The sequence below is a fragment of the Felis catus genome, chromosome A3 (genome assembly GCF_018350175.1).
Source record: "Felis catus isolate Fca126 chromosome A3, F.catus_Fca126_mat1.0, whole genome shotgun sequence".
NCBI classification, from domain to species: Eukaryota; Metazoa; Chordata; class Mammalia; order Carnivora; family Felidae; genus Felis; species Felis catus.
Genome location: NC_058370.1, coordinates 121,580,642 through 121,608,620, shown reverse-complemented (window position 1 = coordinate 121,608,620; position 27,979 = coordinate 121,580,642). Strand labels below are relative to the sequence as shown.

Here is a 27,979-nt window from a genome sequence, read left to right as displayed (position 1 = left end):
AGCCGTGCGATTCCCTACATGGGACAAGGGGCTTTTCAAGGAATGCTCTGAACCAGGGAGCTGTACAAGGCACAGCTGACTGGGCAGAAACCCACACGGCCCAGCCCCCACAGGAAGAGAGGGGTCACCGTCAGAGTGTGCTTGGTTCCCAATCTGCCTGGCCCCATGGCCCAGAAAAATTAATTAACTTGGGCAGTGAGACAGCAGAGCCTAATCTTATAGCCACATCCTTTCCTGGGCTAAGAAGAACAAGGTATGAAAAGGGGTCCCAGAAACCCCATTTTCAACATTTCCATAGCAGATCTTTCCCGAAGATATCTTGTGCCCATGCAGAGGTAATCACCAAATCCTCAGTGCTGGTGTAGCAAAGCTAGAAAAGTTGTAACCGACAACTAATGTGTCAGATGACCTTGGACAAGTGACTTCCACTCTCTAGGGAAGTTCTCCTATTTATGAAACAGGAGGTTGGACGAGAGAACTGCTAAGTTCCTATTAGCTTGGAGATTCGACAGTTCTCGAGCCTTTCTCCAAATGGTGGCAGTGCACAAGGCCACTCTGACCACACTGTCGGAAATAAAGACAACTGGAGTTTGAGCACGGCTTATGGGGAGGATGCCTGTGCCTCATCTGAGACCAAAAGTGGGCACAGAAAGACTTAATGCCTGTGAGGAGCTATAACCTGGGTCTTGCAAGAGAAGCAGGGTAAAGATGGGCCACAAAGGGGAGAAATGTGAGGGGCCCAGGTGGCAAGGAACCACAGGGGGTAAGGCTGGAAACTTCAGGTAAGATGTCTGGACTGACATGTTCTGTCCCAGGCTCAGGACTTCAGAAAGAGGTGGAGACTTTGAAAGGGTATCTGTTCAGCTTCAGGGAACAGTCGAGAACACATGGCCAGCAGCTGAAAGGAGGGAGAAAGCAGGGCTGGGGACGCGGACACAGCTGTACATGTGACAGGGTGGCTGAACCACACAGTAAGACCGTAGTACGGGCAGACAGGAGCAGGATGCGGTGTTCTCACAATGGGAACAGCTGACTGAGGCAACAGCACCAAGGCAGCATAGCCTCTTACAGGAAGCCGGCCCAGGCTGCCGCGGTAACAACCCTACAGAGGGCGCACCGGCGTTCGCGGTCGTGGGTGGGCAGCAGCATCGGGTCACTCGCGTTAGGCAATCATAGCAGGAAGCTCTGGCTATGAGCGCCTTGGCAAGGGCGAATTTCTCAGTCAAGTAGTTAATGTTCAGCTATGGCTTAGCTCCTAATTATCCTGTCTGCTATCATGCAGATGCATGTTCTCATCCCGATTTGAGCAGTACGAAGTCTCTGTGTGGACAAGACAAGCTGCTCAGCAGACACTCGGAGAACTGATTCGAGGGCCGTACACAATCATGGCTGTTCTCCTAGCTGTCTTTAGGCTGTCTGGCAGGTCCTGGGATGCCCACCATACGTGTCACCCACAACACGGAGGGTCGTGTGAGCACGCTACCCATCCTGTAGACGGGCCCTACAGGAAAGGTGTTTTTCTTATACCAGCTTGGGTCACAGGGCAGAGAGTCTTGCACAAGGTGGGAGAGGCAGCTTGCACCAGGACAGGGTATTAAGAATCCATCTCCAGGTCCAAGGTGGAAGCTGAATGGCTAATTCTCCCCCCCCCCCCCCCCCCACTTTCCCCAACAGCGCCGTGGTGCTTGATGGCAAGATTTATGCAACTGGCGGCATTGTTAGCAGTGAGGGGCCTGCCCTGGGCAACATGGAAGCCTATGAGCCCGCGACCAACACGTGGACCCTACTCCCCCACATGCCCTGCCCTGTGTTCAGACACGGCTGCGTTGTGATAAAGAAATATATTCAAAGCGGCTGACATCGGCAGAAAGCCCACGTCGAGTCTGGACAAGTCGGGTGAGGCAGATGCTACTCACGGTGATCAATGTTCAGCAACACCAATAAGAGGCCGATAGACACAATCGAAGAAATCACTGCGCTAAACATTTTGAATACTCTCTACATTGAATGTAGAAAATCATCCTCGCCTTTGGGGGAAACGGGGGCATAGCGCTCCGAGCAGCAGGAACCACAACCATCCGAGGAGCTGGGCCGAGGGCTGGGGGGGGCTCCTGCAAAGGCACTTGCTCTGAACGGAGGCGCTCACTCTGCCCGGTGCAATAGAGTTTCACATATTTTTTCAACTGGGAGAGAGAAGCTGATTTTTCCTTCCTGCAGAGCAAGCTTGATCCCTACACAACCATAGATCAGTTATCCTATGACAATATTAGGTGTCAGGCTCTCTTGGAATAAGATCAAAGTGTCCTTATCACTTTGATTCCTACTTTTGTTTTTAACCAATCTACACTTTTCAGTGGCCGAGAGAAGAGAAGGGACAATACTGTGCTGCACAAGGCCTGGGAGGTCCCTGCTGGTCCCTGCTGGGCTGAGGACGAGTCCAGCCGCCCGTGCAGAGCCAGATGTGGCCGGAGCCACAGCGCAGGGAGCAGCCTAGGGACAGCTGGGAGAACCTTTGTCCTTCACGGGTTTCTCTACCTTGTTTTTGCTGGAGGACAGGTGACCGTGCTAGCTTTCTCTTGTCCGATATGAATTATTTAGATTTCCAAGGCATTTTCTTGATAAACAAAAAGGCTATTTTTAAGTACTGAGAGAAGGAGGAGGCCATGAGAGGGATAATGCAGGAATTCCCAAAGCTCTTCGCAGGTAGTGCCGGAGTGGGGCATTTGCTCTAATTTTTTCTACGTGCAGAATAGAGGATCTCTCCTGGGTGGGGGTGAATACCCCCGTTTTATTTTTTAAAAAATGTAACTCCCAGACAGCCCCATTAAGAGCTGTGCCTCATGGAGGCACTGTCAAGGAAGATTCTGTTCTAGAAGGAAACCAGTTCTGGCTCATGACACCAGTCCAGCTCCCTCCATGAGGTCAAGCTGAGGACCCAGGCCGGGTAGGAAGGGAGGAAGGGAGGGAGGGAGAATAAATGTCTACAAAGCACAGGAGACTATTTTTGATATTTATAGCTATATATTAAGGCACCTGCCACAAGAGCTCTCAGGATAGGGACAGCCTTCGTAGACGAGCCATGACAGCCACGGCCTGAGGGGCATGAGCAGAATCACTCCTCCTGTAGCATTTTAACCAGAGAAAGGGGAGCCAGGAGGGAGGTCACACCGTGGCTCATGAGAGAAAGGCCTTCCTGCCAGTCCTCAGACCCTCAAACCTCACGCGGTGACCAGTTTCCATTCCAGGGCAAGAAGAAAGCCGCCACCACTGCGCTTGTTTAGTTGAAGTTGGTACCAAATACGCATTCGCCATTTTTATATCTGGGAAGTCAACTTGCCGTCATTTCATAATAAAAACCATTTCTAAGGAGAAAAGGACAGGACAGGACGTGCTTTCCATCTTTCGGTATTTGATGACACAAAATTCCAGTTCTAATGTCGGGCATCAACTTCTAGCACTACAAGTGTGGCTCCCACTTGGACAAGATACCGAGCTTCGTTTATGCAGTTTTTACTATTATTTATTCTTTTAAAAAGTAATAAGCACAAAACTACATACGTTGTATGTCATTTAAAGTATTTATGTCAAACAGGGTGCAAGTGTGAACCCAAGGACCGGAGCACAAATCTCTAACTGCCTGGGGCAGGGCCGATGTTAGCGTTGGCGTGCGTCTGCCTCCAAAGGAGGCGTTAGTGGTCAGCGAGACTCAACACAGACGACATTGAAATTCCGCTTCTCTCCTCATCTATCACACTGGAGCAACACTGGCTATTTCTGTGAATGATACAAAACAGGGTTCTCTGTAATGGTATTGTACATAGTATATGTTTATTGTTAAGTTCTTGTTATATTATAATAAATATATTTATAGATCTAGACTCAGAAGCCAGTGGAATGCCTTTGTGTGCATTGATGGCCACAGTGATGAGGAAGTCCGTGCAGGCCTGCTCCTGCTCTCACACATCAGCTGTCTGGGCTCTCTCGGAGCCTTTAGTACAGGTCTTGATGATTAGAAAGGACAGGACTCCTTGGCAAGGGAACCCGCAGACCGACTCTGCTCTACTAAGGATATCCACACAAGGCTTCCCCGGGGGCAAGGGATGACTGCTCACTCTCTTGCAGGGAAGGAAGTTGAACAGAGTAGTAGGAGAAGGTAGATTCACCAGCATTTCATCCAGGCAAAGAGCCCCATGCCCTTAACCCCCAGATCTCACGAAGACCTGGCATCTTCTTGCGAGAAAACATGTGAAGACGGTGGATGAGGGTAGGTGGTAGTGGGAGTTCTTCAGGGAACTCGGGTAGGGCCTATATTGGTAGAACACACACTTGCCAAATAGGTATCTGCAATGGTATCTTCAGAAACACCAGTCCTAGAGGAAAAGACGGAAAATGTGTAGAAGATTCCAGTCACGAAGAGCTGAAATTATAACCTGTTATAAAAACCAAGCGATAGTCTAGTGAGCTCCTTCCCTCTCTACTTAATTTCCCTATATCAAGGAAAACGTGTTCTCTGGGCCTATGAAGAGTCTGTTTACTCTTACCATAAAAGATATGTGTAAAAGAAAAAAAAAAAAAACACATGTTATTAGAAGCCCATGTAACTATGGGAGGAGTCTCCCCTGTTGAACTCAAGGTACTACCATCAGACCTGGCAAGACTCAGGCACAGAAGAGATGGACCGCGTTGTGTGTGTGTGTGTGTGTGTGTGTGTGTGTGTGTGTGTGTGTGTGCGCGCGCGCGCGCATGCGCGTGTGTGTATGTGCATGCGCAAATTTAAAAAAATCATAGCCAAAATAAGGAAACAGTCGGGAAAAATATTTGCAATCCATATGACAAGGGATTAATATCTTTACTGACGAGCCTACATAATTCAATAAGAAAACATTAAGTGATTCCAATTGTTTAACAGATCATCGACCTTACAAGAGGAAACATTGCTAGTAAATATAAGACAGGTTGGTAGTTATCAAAGAATGAAACTTAGACAATGAGGTACCATTTTCACCTACTAAATTAGCTTCCCTAATCTAAAAATAAAAGGGGGAGAGGTACTGGGAGAGCTCTAAATGCTGATAAGGAGCAGTGAAACTCACTAGTGCCAAGGGTTCTATGAACTGAAATGGCTTCTAGAAAGCAACGTGGCAGGTGGCATGTATCAAGAGCCTAAAAAGTATCTGACCCAGTAAATCCACTTCTGTGCATCCATCAGGAAATGTCCTACAATAACTACCTCCCACCTACTGACACTAACTTTATGCCAGACACTGTGCTAAGCACTTAGCGCATTGAATCCTTACAATTCTACAAGATAGCCACCAAAGACAAGCAGCATTATACACCACACTGTAAGATTCATATTTGTATATGACTGTGATTATGTAAGATATGTACAAAGATATATAAGCTATAAAGATACATAAAATATGTATATAAAAATAGCCAGATGTGCAGTCATGAAACTATTAGTTGTACTGATGCAATTATGGGCTGTTTTCCTTCTCTCTTTTCCAAAATGTATACAAAGAGATGTTACTTTTATAATAAAGATACAGATATAGATATTTTAATGGGGAACCGGGGACAGAAAGTAATCTTTCCCCCATGTTTTAGTCTGAGAAATTCTCGATTATTTCCTGTTTTGGCCACCATAAGCAATGGAAAAGTTAGAGTTTAGAATAAAGAAACAAGTAATTACAGATAAGAAAATTGCCAGTAATAATCAAGATTGGTTTTTTCAAACCTAAAGGCTAGGAGTGAAGGGATTATATCTTTCAGGGCATGAAGATTTTCATGAAGCAAATGAACTTCACATTCTTGGAAGGTCAAGAAAAAAAAAAGGACAGTAATAAAGAAGGAAATATTCTAGTTCGATGTAAGGATGAATGGATGAGTGCTAAAAATCTGGAATGGGTTACCAAGATCCTTGTGAAGGGCTTCTCTAATCTCAATACTATATTTGTGTAGCATAACTGCATACATTATTTTATTCTCTCAACTACCCTAAACATCATAGGGCATCATCTTCACTCTTCAAGAGGAAATAATCTTAGAAAAGCGACCTGAATGCACTAACAGTCCTGCCACACCCCAAGTACTCTCCATACATTATCATATCTATTCCTCCTAACAATCCTGCAGGTGGCTATCCCTGCACCACAGGCTTCAGACGTGAAACAGAGTCTGGTCTAAGGCACATTGGCATTCAAACCCCACTCAGTGAAACTCCGGAGAGCCTGTGCTACATCACATGGCCTCGTCAAGGCTGCCTGGACTTAAATAGCTCCTATGACTCTAAGACTAAGGCTCCTTCCTTTTCCCCAAGCCATCTCCAAAATCTGTACTAAGAAAAGGAACTCTGTTAATACGATAGACATGCCGCTCTGTGTTAGACATGGCCCTCTTGAGAAGCAAATTTCCCTACGCCTTGCGAGAATGTCCGCACAGGAAATGGTTCTGGGGGAAGGAAAGAGCCCACTGAAAGCAGGTATCAGACCATCCACTGCTGCCTCATTTGAAACTCCTGTGAGCATTCACTCTGCAATAAACTCTCAAGGGGTTCCTAATGTTCTTGCTGACCACAACCCAGGGCCTGAGAGAGGAAAGGAAAGGGAGGAACAGCATTCGTACTTAGGCTGCACCATCCTCAGCTACAAAGGGCATATCATGACCTTGGCATCCAAGAAGTAGGTTCAACTGTTCTCCCACCTGGGTCAAGGGTCTGAAATGTGGAGCCGACTCTAAGAGTCTGCCTTTATCGCATGATGGCAAAAATGAGACCATCCAGGAACCTGTGTTTACCTTCCCAAATTTATAATCCACGTGCTCTGTTATCCTCTAACATTTGGCAGATCACTTGAGTGTCCTTCCTCGTGAAAGATGAGGACAGCCTTTGAGTAGATCATACTAGGTCGATAAGACTATGTTCTCAGCAGGCAAGGGCCATACCCTCTTACCTTCCCCCACAGGGCACTTCATCCTGATGAGTAGTGACAGATTACTCAAACTCTACTGGCAGCAAGAAAAATGTTTTGAGTTCTGAAAACTATAAAGGCAAGGCTATGATTCTGCATAATGTTTTGGCCATCCCTGTTGTCTATAGATGACTAAAGAAGCAACAGCTTTTGTTAAAGCATTTTTATTTACCATGTGTATAGAACTCCTTCATTCTTGGTGAAACTAGCCACTGCTAGTGCAAACCTGTGCACCATGGGATCCATCAGCCTTTCTGCTTAGGGCTTCAGCCTGGGGACTTTGCATCCCTGCAGGTAAAAGTCAGTCTTTGAGACTCTACATTTCACCCCTCCACTCTCCAGTACCTCTCCATTGCCACTGCCTTATTTTTAAGCCCTCATGACTTCTTGCCTTAGTCGTCGCTATAGCCTCTTTCTTCCAGTTATTTTTTAAATAACAACTTTATTGACATATAATTCACATACGCTAAAACTCATCCTTTTAAAGTATACAATCCAGTGGCTTTTAGTATATGCAGAGTTGAGCTACCATCACCCCTACTCAACTGGAGAACATTTTCATCATCGCAAAAAGAAACCTGAATCCACTAGTAGTCACTCTCCACTTTCCCCACTGCCAGTGCATGGTTACCACTAATCTACTTTCTGTTCTTAGAATTTGCCTATTATGGACACGTCATATAGATGGAATCATACAATACGTGGTCTCTTGTCTCTGGCTTCTTTCACTCAGCATAGTGTTCTCCGGATTCACGTATGTTGTAGTGTAGATCATTCCTTTTTATGGCCAGTACTCCACTGAACAGGTATATTAAGTGGATATACATAAAAACAGATACATCTGGGGGCACCTGGCCAGCTCAGTTGGTAGAGCATGTGACTCTTGATCTCAGGGTCATGAGTTCAAGTCCTTGGGCAGAGAGGTTACTTTTAAAAAAATTGTTTTTAATGTTTATCCATTCATTAGTTGATAGATGTTTGAGTTGCTTCCACATTTTAACCATTAAGAATTATGCTGCTATAAACTTTTGTATACTGTTCAAGATTTTGAGATTAAATGAATTTGGGAGGGGCGCCTGGGTGGCGCATTCGGTTAAGCGTCCGACTTCAGCCAGGTCATGATCTCGCGGTCCGTGAGTTCGAGCCCCGCGTCAGGCTCTGGGCTGATGGCTCGGAGCCTGGAGCCTGTTTCCGATTCTGTGTCTCCCTCTCTCTCTGCCCCTCCCCCGTTCATGCTCTGTCTCTCTCTGTCCCAAAAATAAATAAACGTTGAAAAAAAATTTTTTTTAAACATAATGGCATTCCAAAAAAAAAAAAAAAAATTTGAACAATGCTAAAATGACAACTCCAGCAAGCAGTCTCATTACTTGGTACATGTGTTTAATCTTTCCTACTGGCCTTTAGGCTCCCTGAAGCTAGACTACTCCTGTCTGAATAAAGCATCCAACATTCCAGCTTATACAAAAAAGATAACCAACAAATGAAACAAAGTTATCAGGACATTTTTAAAAATATTTATTTATTTATTTATTTTGAGAGAGAGAGAAAAAGACTGCAGGAGAGGGGCAGAGAAAGAGGGAAAGACAGAATCCCAAGCTCTGTGCTGACAGCACAGAGTCGGACGCGGGGCTGGATCTCATGAATTGTGAGGGCATGACCTGAGCCGAAATCAAAAGTCAGACGCTTGGGGCGCCTGGGTGGCTCAGCCGGTTAAGTGTCCGACTTTGGCTCAGGTCACGATCTCACGGTCCGTGAGTTCGAGCCCCCGTCAGGCTCTGGGCTGATGGCTCGGAGCCTGGAGCCTGTTTCCGATTCTGTGTCTCCCTCTCTCTCTGCCCCTCCCCCGTTCATGCTCTGTCTCTCTCTGTCCTAAAAATAAATAAACGTTGAAAAAAAAATTTTTAAATAAATTTGGGAAATGCTAGGCAAAACAAGGTTAAACAGGCTTCTACTATAGTACTTCTCAGGGTCAAAAACAGACTAACATTCATTCCAATTTTACTACAATGGATACACAGGCAATGTTTTCCAAACTTATGTGGCAACAAATTGCCCCCCATGCCCTGGAAAACTTCTCTTCGAAAATTATGATATAAGCTCAAATAGTCACATGGGATTCTGGAGTCAATACATCTGACCCTCATCTTTGAGAGTAGCACAAGAGCAAGTAAAGGTAATATTGTGAAAGATTCAGAAGCAAATTCTGATTTAGAATTCTCAAAATGTTTCTTAAGTTGATAAATTTTTGTATGTTAGCAGATCAGTATTCTTTGAAGTCAACAAATCCTTTTTCTGAATACAGCAAAATATGTTTCACTACAATTTTCTAAGTGCCAAAAAGATTTCAGCATCTCTTATACTGTAATATAAAAAGACTGAAATAGGGGTGCCTGGGTGGATCAGTTAGTTAAGCAGACAACTTCAGCCCAAGTCATGATCTCACGGTCCGTGAGTTCAAGCCCTGCATCCGGCTCTGTGCCCACAGCTCAGAGCCTGGAACCTGCTTCAGATTCTGTGTCTCCCTCTCTCTCTGCCCCTCCCCAACTCGTGCTCTCTCTCAAAAATAATTAAAAAAACTTTTTTTTAAGACCAAAATAAACAGTTACACTTTAACCACTCTACACAACTAAAATACCCAACCCACTATATTCAGTGATAGTTGCAAATGCATGACCTGACAATTCCTGGAAAAGATTCTCAGGCATTTTGTACTTTATTAATTTATTTATTTTGAACAACATGACAATCCTCTCAACAAGGGGACTGTATCTATCAGAGATCAGGGAACAGAGAAATCACTTGTTCAAACAACACTGAAATTTTCTAATTCCACTATTCTCATTAAAACTAATAAAACAAAAATATGATTTAATATTTGTGTTTAGATTAACATTTGTGGTAACAGTGAGATAAATTTTCATCTAATTCCAGTATAAAACTTCAGCATCTGGGAGAAAAAAAGTGCTTTTTGATGATCTTTTGCTTTTTTTATTCTGTGTATATACATTTAAGTTCAAACAATGTGGAAATTAGTGTAAAGAAATATTCCAAAGATGTGAAACTGATTTTTTATAGTGTGATAGGCAATTACTCCTTTCTTTGCTACCAACTCCATTTTAAACATAATCTTATTAAAGAAATGTCCTTATTAAACCGTGGTAAACTACAGAACTGACAGCTTACTGAGGTTTCCTTTAAATATGTGAAGTAATTTGAGACTTCCCACCACAAATACATTTCAGTAATATAATAAGTACAGTGTTACTTGTGGATTGTCACATTTCTTTTTAAAGGGATATTCTGTTGTGAAGTCTTGTTAAACTACTTTGCACTCATGAAAATGCTAAAATAGAAATTTGTAATTAATTTCCAACACTTTCCCAAGGAACTTTATGCTATAAGCAAAGTAACTGTATGCACTGTTTAGAAATAATGCTATCTCACATCAAAATTAACTTTGCTTTGTTGCCATAATGAGAACGTTAGGAAAGCTCTAAGCCCTGTGTAGATAGCCACAGACACATGATTCAGATTATTCATGTGTTTTTTATTAATAGTTCCACAAGTTTTTTAAGCCTGTGGTTTTACATGTGGCTCTCAAAGAGTAATGCCTACTGATTTACCATTTGTTGAGAAACTGGAAATTCCAGAGTGTTTGATAACCTACAAGGATGAAATTTTTGAAGCTGCACCTGACACTGGACCCTTTTTTTAAACCTGTATCTGTTCTACCTAAGACATTTTAAACTCTAGCTCTGACAAAATTCTCCTTCTAGCACATTCACATGGTTCCCCTTCTATATTTGCTCTTTAGTTTCATTACAGATGTTCAGTTCCTAGATTCTTTCCATTGTCTCCCAAGTTCATACCCAGGAATGGAATGCCTCTTCCAGAAGTTATCTCAAGGACCTAACATTCTGGTCCTTCAATCAGACCAACAAGGCAAAACTACAATCCTAACTGTAATCCCAATCTAACTATCAGCCTCCTCTGAGGCTTTATTTGGGGTAATACTACAAGGAGATAAAAACCCACATTTACATAGGCTGGTGCCATGACTTATACATGGTGCCCACACCTTTTTCTCATTGTTCCTGAGGCTCCTTCCTATTTCCACCAGCGACTACTGCAGACCTTCACTTTCCCCCTTGTTTCCTAATTAGAACCCCTCACTCTTGGGGCACAGGGTGGCTCAGTAGGTTAAACGTCCAACTTCAGCTTAGGTCATGATCTCGTGGTCTGTGAGTTCGAGCCCTGCATCAGTCTCTGTGCTGACAGCTCAGAGCCTGGAGCCTGCTTCAGATTCTGTGTCTCCCTCTCTCTCTATCTGCCCTGCTCACACTCTGTCTCTCTCAAAAATAAACAGTAAAAAAAAAAAAAAAAAAAAAAAAAAGAATCCCTCTCTCTTGGCAGAAGAGCATCCCTTTGCAAAAAAACAACTGAGGTGGAGGATGGTAACAAAGGCAGTACAGTTTTTTTTTAATCTTCCTGAATAGCCCATTGACAACAGAGAAACCACAATGAAAAATTCACAGACTCATGAATAACATCTAAAATAAAACTAAGTAACAAGGAATCTCTGGAACCCCCAATCCCAAGTGGGTAGGATCAAACCACTAACATCTGTGAGACGATGGTCCATATGTGAAGAGGAGAACCATGGGCATCTAATGGAATTAAGAACGCCCACAGGCGTTCACTGGAGAGCTGGGGGCAGAACTAAGGGCACCTGAGCCTAGAAGCCTTGCAGTCCTCAGGTGAGGGCAAGGTTCTGTGCACACGTGAGCCTTGTGAATCCTCAAAAACAATATGCCAAAGCCCCCTTTCGGGACCACACCCCATGGAGACAAAGCTACTAGGGACAGAGTCTAAACTGAACAACACAGGGACCAAAGAAAGAGAGACCCAGATAAAAGTAGGAGACAGAACCAAGTCAAGAGATTTCAGAGAGTAAGCAGCCCTATATTTAACATTTCACCGGGACACCTGAGTGGCTCAGTCAGTTAAGAGTCTGACTTTGGCTCAGGTCATGATCTCATAGTTCATGAGTTCGAGCCCCGCAGTGGGCTCCGTGCTGACAGCTTGGAGCCTGGACCCTGCTCTTGATTCTGTGTCTCCCTCTCTCTGTTCTTCCCCCGCTCACACTCTGTCTCTCTTTCTCAGAAATAAAGATTAAAAAAAAAATTTTTTTAAGCACTTCACAAAAATAACAGAAGAGAGAGCTCTAGCGCTGTGAAATTCAGGCTTCCTTCTAAAAGTTCAAGGAAATCTCATATAAAAGTGAGCAACAAACAGATTGAGGGGAAATCTCATATAAATATATTACAAGAAAAGAAACTTTAAAAGGAGAAGGCTACCCCCTAAAGGCAGTAAGAGCCCTCCAGAAAGACATGCCTAAAAAATACATGAAAACTATGACCTACTATTTCAAAACAAGCAAAAGGACACAAAACAATAACAGAAAAATGAAAAAAATATATATAAACCTGAATTAGAAAAACTCACAAAGGATATGAAATAACTCAGGAAGAATGAGAGTGCTTGCTTCAACAGCACACACACTAAAACTGGAACAACACAAAGATCAGAATTAGAAAAAAAGATCACGTTAGAAATGTATACTAAAGTAGAAAGAACATAAAAGTTAACAACAACAACAACAACAACAAACCCAGTAGGTAATGCCTTAAGACAAACAGAAGGGGGAAAAAGGCAGGAAATTTTTTTAAGTTAACAAAGAAACGAAAGAATTTCTGGTTCTGGTTAAGATTCAGTGAGCACACCCCACTCTCTCCCCCACTGATGACAACCACAAGTCCTGGACAAAAGACATAAGCAATTACCTAAGGATTCTGAAAACCACATAAAGCAGGTGAACTGGGTAGGAAACACAACACTCACACAATGACCCGCACGGTGGTGAATTGCCAGGGTTCCTTTTTATCTTCTGTATTTCTCAGCTTACACTCTAGGGCAGCCAGGATCTCAGAAGGAACACGCTCTCTCTAGACCCTCCAGACCTAAACCCAGCTGAGCCTCAGTGATAAATTGTCCTCATGGCACCAGTGACGATGATAACAGGCAAATCCCTAAAGCTTCTTTTCTCTCTTTCCATCTAGACCACCAGGAAAGGGGACTCTTGGGAACCCAAGAGTGTGGGAGAAGATGTCAAAGAGGAGGGAGCAGGAGAATGAGGCCCTTTAAATTGCTGTATGAAATCCTGAGTTGCACATGCATAGAAATGACCCAGATCAACAGAGCAAAGGCCACATCCAAACCATGATGTGGACCACCCCCAGAGCCCCCTAGACTGGCCCCTGGGTGGTGCGCATGTGGAGCTGTATCATTTTCCCACTGCTGCTGTAAAAAACTACCGTAAACTTAGTGAATTAGGACAACACAAATGTACTATCTTATCGTTCTGGAGGCCAGAAGTAAAAAAATGGGTCTTAATGTGCTAAAATCAAGGTGTCAAGAGACCTGTGTTCCTTCCTGGAGCTCTAGGGAAGAATCTTTTTTCCTCGATTCTTCCAGCTTCTAGAGGCTTCCTGTATGCCATGGTTTGTGGCCCTTCCCTCCATCTTCAGAGAATGTCACTCCAACCTCTGCTTGGTCATCACATCTCCTTTTCCTGACTCTGATTGTCCTGCCTCCCTCTTATAAGTACCCTTGTGATGACACTGGGCCCACTCATATAATCCAGAATAATCGCCCCATCTGATAATCCTTAATCATATCTGCAAAATCCCTCTTACCAACAGATATATTAAAATGGTATACCAAACCATATTTAAATAATCCAAAAGACTCCAAAAAAGGAGAAAAAGAAGAGGAAAAAAGAGGGACAAACAGAAAAGGTAAAAAGTTAAATCCAAACCACCTCACACTCATTAGGATGGTTGCTATCAAAAATGCAGAAAATACCAAGCGTTGATGAGGATAGGGAGGAATCAGAACCACTCTGAATTGTTGGTGGGAATGTTTTTACATGGTGCAACATGTTTTTACATGGTGCATCATGGTTGCACATGGTGCAAACATGACAGAATACAGTATGGCAGCTCTTTAAAAAATTAAAAATAGAATTACTATATGACCCAGCAATTCCACTTCTGGGCATATACCCAAAAGAACTGAAAGCAGGGACTCAAAGAGATATTTGTATACCCACATTCATTGCATTATTCACAATAACCAGAAGGTGGAAGCAACCCAAGTGCCAACCAATCGATTAATGTATTTTTAAAACGCAATATACACATACAATGGAATAGTATTCAACCTCAGAAATAAAGGAAATTCTGGCTGAGTGAAATAAACCAGTCACAAAGGACAAATACAGTCTGATTCTACTTTTTATTTTTAATTTTTTAATGTTAATTTTTTTTTGAGGGGTTGGGGGAGGAGCAGAGAGAGAGGGAGATACACAATGTGAAGAAGGCTACAGGCTCTGAGCTGTCAGCACAAAGCCCAGTGCGGGGCTCAAACCCATGAACTGCAAGATCATGACCTGAGCGAAGTCCAACATTTAACCTACTGAGCCACCTAGGCGCCCCGTCTGATTCTACTTATATGAAGTATACGTTTTCCAAGATAAAAAAGGTTCTGGAGATGAATGGCGGTGATTGATGGTTGCACAATAAAGTGAATGTACTGAATACCACTAGTTGTATACCTAAAAATGGTTAAGATGGTAAATTATGTATATTTTACCACAATTTTTAAAAATTACATTAAATGGGGGTGCCTGGATGGCTCAGTTGGTCAAACATCTGACTCTAGATTTTGGCTTAGGTCATGATCTCATAGTGCATGAGTTTGAGCCCCAAGTCAGGCTCTGTGCTGATAGCACAGAGCCTACTTAGGATTCTCTCTCTCCCTTTCTCTCTGCTCCTCCCCTGCTCACACACACTCTGTCTCAAAAATAAACTTAATGGGGTGCCTGGGTGGCTCAGTCGGTTGGGCAGCCGACTTCAGCTCAGGTCATGATCTCATGGTTCATGAGCTCAAGCCCCACATCAGGCTCTGTGCTGACAGCTCAGAGCCTGGAGCCTGCTTCAGAATCTGTGACTCCCCCTCTCTCTGTCCCCTCACCAGCTCATGTTCTGTCTCTGTCTCTCAAAATATAAATAAATATTAAAAAAACATTTAAAAAATAAACTTAAAAAAATTACGTTAAATGTAAATAATCTAAATACCCCAATTTAAAAACAGAGACTAGGAGATGGAAAAAAAAAAACTAGAAAGACCCAAGTTTCTAAAAGAAACCTACTTGAAATATAAAAGTATACAGAAATTAAAAGTATACATAATAATGTACAGAAATTTAAAAGTAAAATGATAGCTGGGGCACCCCTGGGTGAGTCAGTCAGTTAAGTGTCTGACCAGTTCAAGTCATGATCTCGGGGTTCATGAGTTCGAACCCCACATGGGGCTCTCTGCTGTCAGCACAGTGCCTGCTTCGGATCCTCGGCCTCTCTCTCTCTCTCTCTCTCTCTCTCTCTCTCTCTCTCTCTCTCTGCTCTTCCCCCACTTGTTCTTGCACTCTCTCAAAAAAAAAAAAAAAATGAAAAAAAAAGTGACAGAGACACAGTTAAGAGAATAGAAAAGATAAGCCACAGACTGGGAGGAAATATGTGCAAAATACACCTCTGATAAAGGACTATGATTCAAATTATACAAAGAACTCTTAAAACTCAACAATACAGGGGGGCGCCTGGCTGGCTCAGTCAGTAGAACATGCAACTCTCAATCTCAGGGTTGTGAGTTCAAGCTCCATGTTCAGTACAGAGACTACTTAAAAATAAAACTTAGGGATGCCTGGGTGGTTCAGCTGGTGAAGGGTGTGACTTCGGCTCAGGCCATGATCTCACGGTTCGTGGGTTCAAGCCCCACACCAGGCTCTGGGCTGACATTTCAGAGCCTGGAGCCTCCTTCGTTTCTCTCTGCCCCTCTCCTGCTCTCACTCTGTCTCTGTCTCTCCCAAAAATAAATAAAACATTTAAAAAACTTAAAAATAAATAAATAAAATAAAATCTTAAGGTGCAGCTGGGTGGCAGTTGGTTAAGCGTCCAACCTCAGCTCAGGTCATGATCTCATAGTTCATGAGTTCAAACCCGACACTGAGCTCTGTGCTGACAGCTCAGAGTCCCAAGCCTGCTTCAGATTCTGTGTCTCCCTCTCTCTCTGCCCCTCCCCCACTCAGGCCGTCTGTCTCTCTCCTCTCAAAAATAAACATTAAAAAATATATATTACACACACAAGATTTAAACCAACATCTTCCATATAAAGACAGCAAATAAGCATGTGAAAAGATGCTCAACACCACATCATTAGAGAATTGCAAATTAGAACAATGAGATACTACCACACACCTATTAGGCCAAAATCCAAAACACTGACGATATCAAGTTCTGGTGAGAAGATGGAACATCAGGCACTCACTCTCATTTGTTGCTGGTGTGAATGTAAAATAGTACAGCCGTTTAGGAAGACAGTTGGGCTGTTTCTTACAAAACTAAACATACTCTTTCCATATAATCCAGCAATTATGATATTTGGTATTTACCCAATGAGTTGCCAACTTATGTACACACAAAAACCTGCACATGAATATTTATAGCAGCCTTATTCAAAATTGCCAAAAGTTGGAAGCAACCAAGATGTCCTTCAATAGACAAATGGGTAACAGACTGTAGTACATCCATACAATGGAATGTTATTGTGTTCAAAAGAAATGAGCTATCAAACCATAAAAAGACACCAGGGAACTTTAAATGCATGTTGCTGAGTGAAAAGCGCCAAACTGGAAAGGCTACATCCTACGTGATTCTCACTCCATGACATTCTGGAAAAGGCAAAACTATGGAGACAGTAAAATGATCAGTGACTGGGGGTGGGGGGGGGGTGGTGCCTGGGTGGCTCAAGTCAGTTTAAGGTTCTCTTGATTTCAGCTCAGGTCATGATCTCACAGTTTGTGGGAGTGAACCCTGTGTCAAACTGCGCTGACAACACAGAGCCTGTTTGGGATTCGGTCTCTCCCTCTCTCTCTGCCCCTTCTCTGCTCGTGTGCATGCTCTCCTTCTCACTCTCAAACTAAATAAAAACTTAAAAAATAATGTTTAAAAAAAAAGATCAGTGGTTGCCAGGGAAGGGAGCAAGGGATGATCAGGGGGAGACAGGAGGCTTGCAGGGCTCAGTGAAATGATTCCTAATGATGCTGCATGATGGATATATGTCATACATTTGTCAGAACCCAGAGAATGTACAATAGAAAGAATCAGCCCTAATGTAAACTATGGATTTTAGTTAATAATAATGTATCAATATTTGCTCATAAATTATAATAAATATACCATAGTGATGTAGAAGATGGTAATAATTGGGGAAACTGGTGAAGAGGGGGCAGGTAAAGAGATATAAGGGAACTCTGTCCTTTATGCTGCTTTTCTACAAACCTAAAACTGCAACAAAACAAAGTCAATTTTTTTTAAAAAAAGCAACGTGCAAAGGAGTATCTATAATAACTTCCCTTTTGTGTAAGAATAAGGGGGGCAGAGGATAAAAGAATGTGTAACTTTATTTTAGCAAAAGAAACACCAGACAGATAAAAAAGAAACTAATGAGATTAGTGGCGGAAGGGATGGGGGCAATGACACTTTTCTGGATCTAACTATTTTGAATAGTTATGACTTTTATAAGTATGTTGATGTCTTACACACTCTAACAAATAAGGATGGGAGTGAACTTAAAACTGAATGCAAACAAGAAAACAAAAGAATCTAACCTTTTTTTTTTTGAGAGGGAGAGAGAGCGCTCATGAGTGGAGGTTGGGAAGTGAGAATAAGAATCTTAAGTAGGATCCACGTCCAGTGGGGATCCCAACGCAGGGCTTGATCTCACGAATCACGACCATGAGATCATGACCTGAGCTGAAATCAAGTCAGATAAGCTTAACCAACTGAGCCACCCAGGTGCCCCAGAATCTAATTTATATTTTATTTCAAAAAATAATATAAGCAGGGTAAATGGGGGTAGAGGTAGAGATTAACCCAAGTAACTTCTGAACATAGTATTTAGACTATATGCCCTCATACTAAAGACAAAAGCACTATAAACATAATATTTAGCAGGGTTTTTTCCCCAGTGGTATGGGTTAACTCTGGTTTAACTACTTTTTATGTAATTAAGGATTTAGAAAATAAACATATTCAGAATAAAGGGAGCCATATTTCTTGCTGAACAAGGAGGTTTTATGTATGGAAAGATGAAAAGCTAGGACATAAGAAAGTAAAGTTATGGGAAAGGACAGACCACACAAACACTAATTAAAAAAACAACTAAGGTAGTTCTATGAATAACAAAGAAGACTATGAACAAGGACAATTACTAGGGACAAAGAAGAATATTACATAATGATAAAACGTTCAATTCACCAAGAAGACGTAACAATCCCAAATGTGTATGCAACTAACAAAAGAGCATCAATATAGGAAGCAAAAACTGACACAACTGAAAGAAACAGACAAATCCACAGTTATTGTTGGAGAGTTCAGTACTCCTTAGTAATTGATAGAAGTAGACAGAACACCAGCAAGAATACGGAAGACTTAACAACACAAGCAACCAATGTGACCTAACATTATAGAACCCTCCACCCAACAACACAATACACACCTTGTTTAAGGTTGATACGAAATATTAACTGAGCACCCACCTGGCTCGGTAGGTAAAGCATGTGACCCTTGATCTCAGGGTTGTGGGTTCAAGCTCCACGTTGGGTGCAGAGTTTACTAACTAAATGAACAGCTAAAATTTTTAACTTAATCAAGATAGATCATACTCAAGGTAACAAAACAAATCAAAATAGACTTAAAAGAATTAAAATCATACACAGTATGTTTTTTGACAACAGAATTAAATGAGAAATCAACACAAAATCTAGGAAACCCCAAATACTTGAAAATTAAATAATACAAATTTAAATAATCTAGGAGTCAAAGAGGAAGTTTTAAGATAAAGTAGAACATATTTTTAAATGAATGAAAAGGAAAAATACAACATATCAAAATGTTTGGGATGCAGCTAAGGAACATTGCTTATAAGTTTTTAACAGTAAATCTTCATATTAAAAAAGAAAAATGTCTCAAACCAATAATCTAAACTTCCTGTTTAAGAAACTAAGCATAAACCAAACAGAAGGAAGGAATTAACTTAGGAATATAAATCAGAAAACTGAAAATGAAAAAAGTAGGAAAAAGTCCATGAAACCAAACATTAGTTTTTTAAAAGATGAATAAAAGTAGACTAACAAAGAAAAAAAAGGAAGCCACAAACTGTTAATTTCAGATACAAAAAAAGGGATATCACTACAGACACAGCAGAGTTTAAAAGTGAACAAAGACTGGGGCACCTGGGAGTTTCAGTCAATTAATCATCCAACTCTTAATTTCAGCTCATATCATGATCCCAGCATCATGGGATTGAGCCTCATGGCAGGCTCCACACTGGGCATCGAGCCTGCTTCAGATTCTTTCTCTCTCTCTCTCTCTCTCTCTCTCTCTCTCTCTCTCTCTCTCTCTCTCTCCCCCTCTGCCCCCTCCCCTGCTCACACTGGCACACTTTTTCTTTAGGAAAAAAAAAAAATCATAAAAGCTAATAAAGACTAGTAGAGTTGTGTCAAAAGGACTCCAGAACCAACTTGAAAAGGCTCCCCACAGGCCATAGATGGGAACATTTTAGCAGCAATATGCATACTAATGACAATGCACTAAATTATATCAAATATGTTTAAAGCTATGAATTCATAATGATGCAAAGAAAACTAATTCATCAGTTTTGAATAGGAAGATCATTCATTTTTAAAACTAGTTAATAGGGGCACCTGGGTGGCTCAGTTGGTTGGGAGACTGACTCTTGATTTCAGCTCAGGTCATGATCTCAAGGTTTGGGTTCGAGCCTTGCATCAGGCTCCGCACTATGACAGTGTAGAGACTGCTTGGGATTCATTCATTCTCTCTCTCTCTCTCTCTCTCTCTCTCTCTCTCTCTCTCTCTCTCCCCCCCAACTCTCTCTCTGCCCCTCCCATGCATGCTCTCTCAAAATAAATAAACTTAAAAAAAATTTTTAAATAAGTAACTAAAACTATTAAAGATAAAGAATCAAGTATTAATCATACCTACAGAACAGACAACACAATCACAAATGAGTAAGGAGCGATTTCATTGGAACTCACCATTTTGCAAACTTTAATGAATTAAGATATCTAAGCATTTAGTATCAATCACTGCTAACATCACAAAAATAAATTACCAGACACTATGTGCCTAACAAAAGAACACACTCTTACTTACGAAGTAGGCTTGCAAAAAGTAGTAGAACCAGAGTCTGATTAATGATTAAGCCTCTAGATCAGTGCTGCCCAATAGAAACATAAGCCATATACAGATTTAAGTTTTCTAGTAAACACATTACACAGAGTAAAATGAACTAGATGGAAATTATGTTTTAACAAATTGAACCCAAATATCCAAAATACCATTTCAGTATACAGTCAATATAAAATAACTAATGATATTTTATATTATTTTTATAATAAATCTTTAAAGTAAGTGCGCATTTTACACTTACAGCACTTCTCAATTTGGACTAGCCACATTTCAAGTGCTCAATAGACACTTGTGGCTAGTGGCTACCATATAAGGCAGCACAACTGAAGATCCAAGTACCAGTTCATGGGAAACACAAAGAACAAATTACATTAGCCTCACCATAGATATTCAATCAGCAAAATCCAGACTCTGGGAAATTCAACAGGTGGAAACCTGGTTTCTTCATCAAATTCGTGACAAGGAAAAAAGACTGAGGAGGAATCTGTAGGTTGAGATTCAAAGGACAAAAGAGTAAAAAAGGAAAAACTTAAATGTGGAGTTTAGAAATGCCCACATCTGCTAAAACTGTAAGAAAAACAAAAACCTCATTGCCATAAATGTTAAGATACTGGTAACACTGCGAGAAATAAAGAGGGTTTTAACTGGAATAGAACACAAAGAGAGTTTCTGGATTGGCTGATGGTTTCTTTTACCTGGCGGATGGTTGTATCTTATAATAGTTCATGATAAGCTATACATTTGTTTTTCAGCAGTTTTCCATATCCGTGTTTATGTTTTATAATAACAAGGTATAAATTTAATAAATAGCTACATATTTGATGGGAAAAGTTTGATGTGATTAAATTCTTAAACTTGACAATTGTCTCATCCCATCCCCAAACTTACCACCTCCACCTGTAGGCCTGGTTTCTGGTCTTCAAGAATTAAATATCCTCACTCCTGTTCAAGACCAAAACTCTCACCAATGTTCCTGACTTTATCCCCTCCAGTCTTTTCTGATCTTAATCCATTAATTACCACTCTTCTCCATGTCTACAATCTCTACAGTTCTATGGAGGCAGTATAGGATATGGGTAAATAACTGGCCTATTGTGTCAGAACCCCAGGGTTCAAATTCTGATTCTGCTCTTTTACCAGTTGTCAGCCATGTGACAATCTCTCTGTGGTTAACTCTCCTCTTTAGTAAAATGAGGAAAAGAGTATCTACTTTATAGGGTTACTGTGAGGAATAAATGAGTTAATACAAGAAACCCTTAGAAGACGGCCTGGAATCCAGTACATCTTCAGTAAACGTTAGCTGCTGTCACCTTCAGTATATAAACATGCTCAGTCTTCATTTTTATCACAATCCTTTCTTCAGTTCTGTGTACCTCTCTAGCTATGGCCTGACTCCTTCCCTTTTTCCTGAGAACAAAAAAGATCACCAAATTGTCAAATCTACTGTCAAGGTTTCAGTACATATTTAATTAGCCTCCACTAGAACATTTGATATTATTCATTTTGAACATAAAATCTTCTCTTGAGTTCTGTGATACTACTCGTGGCTGTCTTGCTTTTGACAAGTTATGATCAGTCTGCTTTGTAAGACTTCCTCTACCACTGGTTAAACACTACTGTTCCTCTATGTACCATTTTCACTCTGCTTCAAAGAACCACCGACATGGCTTGATGCACACTTGTGGTTAAAACGACACTCAGGGCAGCTGACCCCAAAAGTCTCTAATTCTGAACTCTCCCATGCTTCAGATATATTTAAGACATTATAGATATTATATGTTAAGATATTAAGATATATATCTAAAGGTCTGCTGGACCTGAATGTCAAAATGTCCAACGCTGCATTCACTCCCGATTTGCTACTCTCTCCTGTCCATTCTCAGTTAATGGTGCTACTCATCTACCTGAATACCAGGCAGAAATCTAAGAGCAATTTGGGGCTCCTCTTTTATTCTCATCCCCCAAATCCAATCACTTAGTTCTAATGATTTTACCCCTTCATTTTCTGAGAGAAACTACCCCTTTCTCACCATCCTTACCACAAATTCCCTCGTTCAGGCCTGCAGCATTTCTCACCTCGAACACAAGAAAGGCATACAAAGTCCTTGTTAACTTCAAACACTACTCTTTGCTTTAGAACACAGCAAACTAGATGTGCCCATAGTGGTATGAACCTAACATGTTTGCCTCTGTTTCTAGGTCTTTCTTATACTGTTCCCTCTGCCTGGAATGCTCTTCCAAATCTGTTACTACATTCCTTCATTTTCTGAGATGCTATTAAGGTATCACATCCACCAGAAAACCTTCTCAAGAATTCCTATGTAGGTTAAGTTCCCTTCCTCTATGATCTAATAGCATCTCAGCTACATCATTATCACTGCACTTACCTAAATTAAAAAAAAATTTTTTTTCTCTTAATATATCTTTTTCTACAGAGTAGTTACTTCCAAAGGCAGAAACTGCTTTCCTTAGCTTTGTAGCCTCAGTGCCTGGCACATACTTAGCAAACGGTAGGTAGTCAACATATCTTGTTGAAAGAAAATAGTTATTTTCCACATTCTTATCAAATAATTATTTCTGAAACTTGATTTTCACCATGTCATGGTGCTGTTCAAAAACATTCAAGGATTGTCACATGGTATTTAGGCTGGTCCTCCAGAACAAAACCCCAAACTACTTACACTGCTTTATCTTCCACCGTACTTCCATATATATATACATATTTAGAATTAAATATTATATATATATATACACACACATATATATATATACACACGTATATATATGTATATATATATATACACATATATATATGTATGTATGTATGTGTATATATATATATAATATTTAATTCTAAACTACTCAGTCTTTCAAACTAACTTTTTGACCTCTACCTCCCAAAACTATTATAACTTACTAAAGTGTTGGCCTTGAGACTCCTGGGTGGCTCAGTTGGTTAAGCGTCCAACTTTGGCTCATGTTACAATCTCATGTTTGTGGGTTCTAGCCTCACACTGGGCTATGCACTGATGGCTTGGAGCCTGGAGCCTGCTTCACATTCTGTGTGTTCTGTCTTCCCCTCCCCTGCTTGTGCTCTCTCTCTCTCTCTCAAAAATAAATCATAAACTTTTTTAAAAACTAAAATAAAATGTTGGCCTTTTAAATTCAATACTTACTTAGCAACTCATTAGCAATTACTCCACAATGCTGCATGACATTAAAAACATGTTATCAAGGGGGTGCCTGGCTCAGTCCATAGAGCATACAACTCTTAATCTCAGGGTTTTGAGTTCAAGCTCTGCATTGGGCATAGATAGAGCTTACTTTTTTACATAGAAACAAAACAAAACAAAACAATGTTGTCATAGATATCTGAATGGAATGGTCACACTCCTAACTTCCATATCTTCAGTAGATGAGTAGCAGGGGAAAGGCACAAAACACTTTTTAACTTATAAAGACACTTTATATATATATATATATGAATAGCACTAAATTTTTTTCTGCTTTACTCACCTTTTTTTCCTCCAGTCTAGTCCTCCTTCATCTTTCTTGACTTGAAAGTCATCAGGAACAAGTAAAAAAGGATTAACTAGTATAGGACTTCTTTCCCTGGAGTTATGCTTCTTCTGTTAATCAAAATGCTAACTAGAAAAAATTCTAGACCACCAGGTTTCCAGAAAGAAACAGAAATTACACTAAGAAAATTAGAGTGTCTTCTGGCTTTTGGAGTGTGGGCTTTCAGACCTGCCATATTAGCATTAATGGTAGGACCATTAACCCAAGTGGTCTTATATAGAACAGTCATCTCTATTTTTGGAACAAGAGGTGTTGTCAGGAACACAGTTGGCATTAAGAGAAGTCAAACTAAGAAGAAAGCTTGACTCCATCACCTCCAAACACTTTAAAGATAATTGTTGCTCCTAAAGGGATAAAAGCTCTCAGTACAAAATCTTCCAAAGAACACTTTAATTCCCTCTGAGTTCTTGGATCTAAAATACTGGCCTAATGAAAGGAAAATGAGGTTAAGAGGGCAAAGGTGGGAGCAAACAAAAGGAGTACATATGTATATTCAAAAATCTCAAAATCATTTGTAAAAATAATCTACAAAGGCATTTCTGCTAAGAGATTTCAACTGAGATAACCAAACTGCAAAATTTCAGGATCAGTTCTTAAAAGAATAGAGAATTACACTGAAGTAGCCAACATTTATTTGACTTTGTATGTATCATTTCTAATCTATACAACTTTGTCAGGTGATCTGGCTGGATGGTTTCTTGGGAATCCCCAGTGTTACTATCTTTAGCTTTATTCCCTGTTGGGCTTATGGTATTTTCCAGAGAAAGCCCTGCTACTCTCCCATCTGGATATTCTTGTGCAATGCTTTGAAAGCAGTTTTTTAGTCATCCACTCTTTAATATGAGCAGATAGCAAAGAATTATCAAACACTTAAGAAAAAGCTGCAATACTAAACAGTGGCCAAAACAAACAGGAAAGGCAACTTGGAGGAAAGAGTCTATGCAGGGAGAAGAAAAACCAAGAAAAAAAATTATTAATATCCTCAAGAGAGATTAATGAGTGACTTTACAATCATTAAACAAGAACAAAATGATACTTTAAAAAATCAAGAAAAAATAGCTCTGAAAAAATTAAACACACAAATAAAAACTGGGAAGGAAGCAGAATTTAAAGAACAGTCTAGGAGGGTCAATATCTAAAGAACAGTGATTGTAGAAATGGTGAACAAAGAAAACAAGGTGAGCAAATCATAAAGAAATAACTCAGGAAAATTTCCCAGAACTGAAGGATATAAATTTCCAGAGTGGAGAGGCCCACTAGCACAGACACCCACCCAGACATATCTATGACATTCTAGAATATAAGGGTACAAGTGAAGATCCTAAAAGCTTTAGGAAGGAAAACAAAATCAAGAAAATGTACCAAGAATCAGAATAGCATTGGACAACCCAACAGCACACGGGATATAAATGTCACTAAGAAAAAGGTGAAGGGTGGTGTGGAGGGAGATTCCAGGAAAACGGCTATGTAAGACCTTTTCTACACACCAGTGAAAAAGACTGGAATGCTCCTGGACAAACTTTCTCAAAATGATGAAATGCTAGAATACTTTATATTTTTGAAGATATTAAATAGAGAGTTTGGGTCACCTGGGTGGCTCAGTCGATTAAGCGGCAGACTTCGGCTCAGGTCATGATCTCGCAGCTCATAAGTTGAAGCCCCGCGTTGGGCTCTGGGCTGACAGTTCAGAACCTGGAGCCTGCTTCAGATTCTGTGTCTCCCTCTCTCTCTGACCCTCCCCTACTCGCACTCTTTCTCTCTTAAAAATAAATAAAAGGTTAAACAATTTTTAAATACAGTTGGATTTCTGGGGACGAATTTTAGGGACAAAATAGTTGTTAATAATAGAAAACTAGGAAAATAACAAAAAAAGTGTACAGGAAAGGAAGCCAATCATACTCTCCCCTAAAAATCTCAGCTGGCAATAGCTTTTACATAGTCACAATCATATACATACCAAACAATGATCTAACAAAAACTAAAACTAACTGGGACGGTGAGAAAGCAGGAAGTGTGGGTGTGTTGGGGGAAAGGTGTGACTATTCTCTTCCATGGTGGGAAATCAAGATCTTGGCAAAAACTGGAAAATAAAAAAGTAGCCATGTAAGAATATTATTTAGAAACACAGAGATGCATACCAAAATAATTAAAGGTGTTGAAAACAATTGGCTGTGGGAAGAATATTCCTTTTTGGGGGAGGGAGGGGAAATCAGGGGATAACTGGTTTTTATAACAAGCCTTCTAGAACTAATTTATTCTTTAAACCACATACATGCATTTCCAAATTAAAACTATGTACGTTTTTAAAGATGTAAAATAATTCCATTGATGTACATTTAAGAAACCCCCAAACCATTTTTATGGATACATACAAATAGTGATAATTACAGTAATAATGATTAAAACATACTGAACACACTATGTGCCTGGGACTGTTCTAAGTGCATTACCATGTGTTTGCTGATTCAAATTCATAATCCTCATAATAATCACCATGGGCTTGGTGCTATCACCACCCCTCTTTGTACGGATAAACTGATGTGGAGAGAGGTGAAGTAACTTGCTTCATGTTACACAGCCAATAAAGGGACATGCCTAGGATTCAGACTGAGTCTGGCTCAGACTGAGTCTGGCTTCAACACCCACACTATTACCTTCTCAAATAATGCATTAAAAACAGGAAAGATGTTCATTCAAGTGATCAGAGTGGCTCCCCCTGGAGAAGAAGAAAAGGAATGGGACTGGGGAGTGGTAGGAAGGGTACTTCAATGCCATCTAGAATTTTTTTCATTAAAAAAAGAACTGCAACAATTATGAAAAACTGTTAACATTTAATTCCGGATGATGGGAACATGCACGTTTTATTACTCTCTGCAGTATTCTACAACTTAAAGATGTTTACTAATAGGGGAGAAAAACCTGAGCAAGGACAAATGAATTTATCATTCATCTTAATGATAAATTGATGAAGAATTCAAGCTCTGAAACCACAAAAGATAGAATCCCAGCTAACACTAATTAGATTTGTAACCTTGAGCAAGTTGCTCAGCCATTATATTCCAGTACCCCCTTCTGTCAAATGGAACCAACAACAGTACTTACCTCACAGATACTGTGATAATTAAATGGTTTATTCTTAAAATAGTACCTACCAGTCACTCAGATGTTTTTACTGCTACTAGTACTACTACTGTACTCATTATCACCTAAGCATTGGCCACTATGAGATAACATCTTGTTTACTCTTTGCCCATTAGACTATCAACCCCCAAAGAACCGGGACCTTGCTGTCCTGTCCTCAGCTGTAAGTCTAAATCCAAGAACTGTGCTTGGCCAGTGGCATGGCTCAAATAATTTTGTTATATAAAGGCTGACTTTTGGTGATTAGGAACCGCTTGTATTTTCCCCTGCTGCCGTCACGCTATTTTATTTTACTCTTCAGTATATGCTTCTGTTGTTCCTTCTGCCTGGAAAGGCTTTCCTACCTTGATGCCTCAGCTCAGGCATCAGTTTTCCTGGGAAGGCTTTCTTGAGGTTGGGCTGCACACTCCTCCTCTGTACACCACGTACCTTACGCGTAACTCAATTGTGACATGTGCCACAGTATACTGAATATGCTTGTGCATCTGTCTACTCTGACAAGAGGCAGTGAAGTAGCAATTAGCCTTGGACAAATTACGTCTCAGCTTACCTGGCTTGTAAGATGGGGATAATAGTAACACCTGCCTCAAAAGGTTCTCAAAAAATTAAGAAAAATTACAAATTTGCATTTGTAAAGCACTCGGAACAATCCCTAGTGTCTAGTAAATATGAGAATGTTAAATCATACGGTAAAAATCCTGTTGAAGACAGACACAATGTCTTTGCCCATGTTTGCATTCTCCTATATTGGTGACTATTACAACTAGTCCAGACAAAAGCATTAGTGCCCAGACTAAGTCAGCTATGATAAAGATGGAGAAAGGGTGATGAGCAGGAGGCATGTTTAGAGTGATAAAAATCAACAGAACATGCTGCATGATTAGAAGGAGATGCATCATA

The 27,979-nt window shown here is 40.6% G+C and overlaps 1 protein-coding gene and 1 long non-coding RNA gene across 6 annotated transcripts in view; one reads left to right on the top strand and one right to left on the bottom strand.

Moving 5' to 3' along the window:
• KLHL29 (kelch like family member 29) overlaps nucleotides 1-3,878 on the top strand; it is a 311,231-nt gene extending 307,353 nt beyond the window's left edge. For all 3 annotated transcript variants that reach the window (XM_023252071.2, XM_023252069.2, XM_023252070.2), the window contains one exon: nucleotides 1,675-3,878. In XM_023252071.2, the coding sequence (XP_023107839.1) occupies nucleotides 1,675-1,832 (158 nt within the window). In that variant the 3' untranslated portion in view covers nucleotides 1,833-3,878. The remainder of the gene's footprint in view (nucleotides 1-1,674) is intronic.
• Nucleotides 3,560-25,573, bottom strand: LOC109498354. 3 transcript variants are annotated; one of them, XR_002155141.3, is made up of 4 exons: nucleotides 21,248-25,573; nucleotides 20,741-20,843; nucleotides 4,113-4,370; nucleotides 3,560-3,774 (listed from the first exon to the last, which is right to left on the bottom strand). It is a non-coding gene; the product is annotated as an uncharacterized LOC109498354 (long non-coding RNA). The 3 variants fall into 3 exon arrangements; XR_006595906.1 differs by lacking the exon at nucleotides 3,560-3,774 and having other exon boundaries at nucleotides 3,807-7,259; XR_006595905.1 differs by lacking the exon at nucleotides 3,560-3,774 and having other exon boundaries at nucleotides 3,807-4,370.
• Between the last annotated feature and the right edge of the window lie 2,406 nt (nucleotides 25,574-27,979).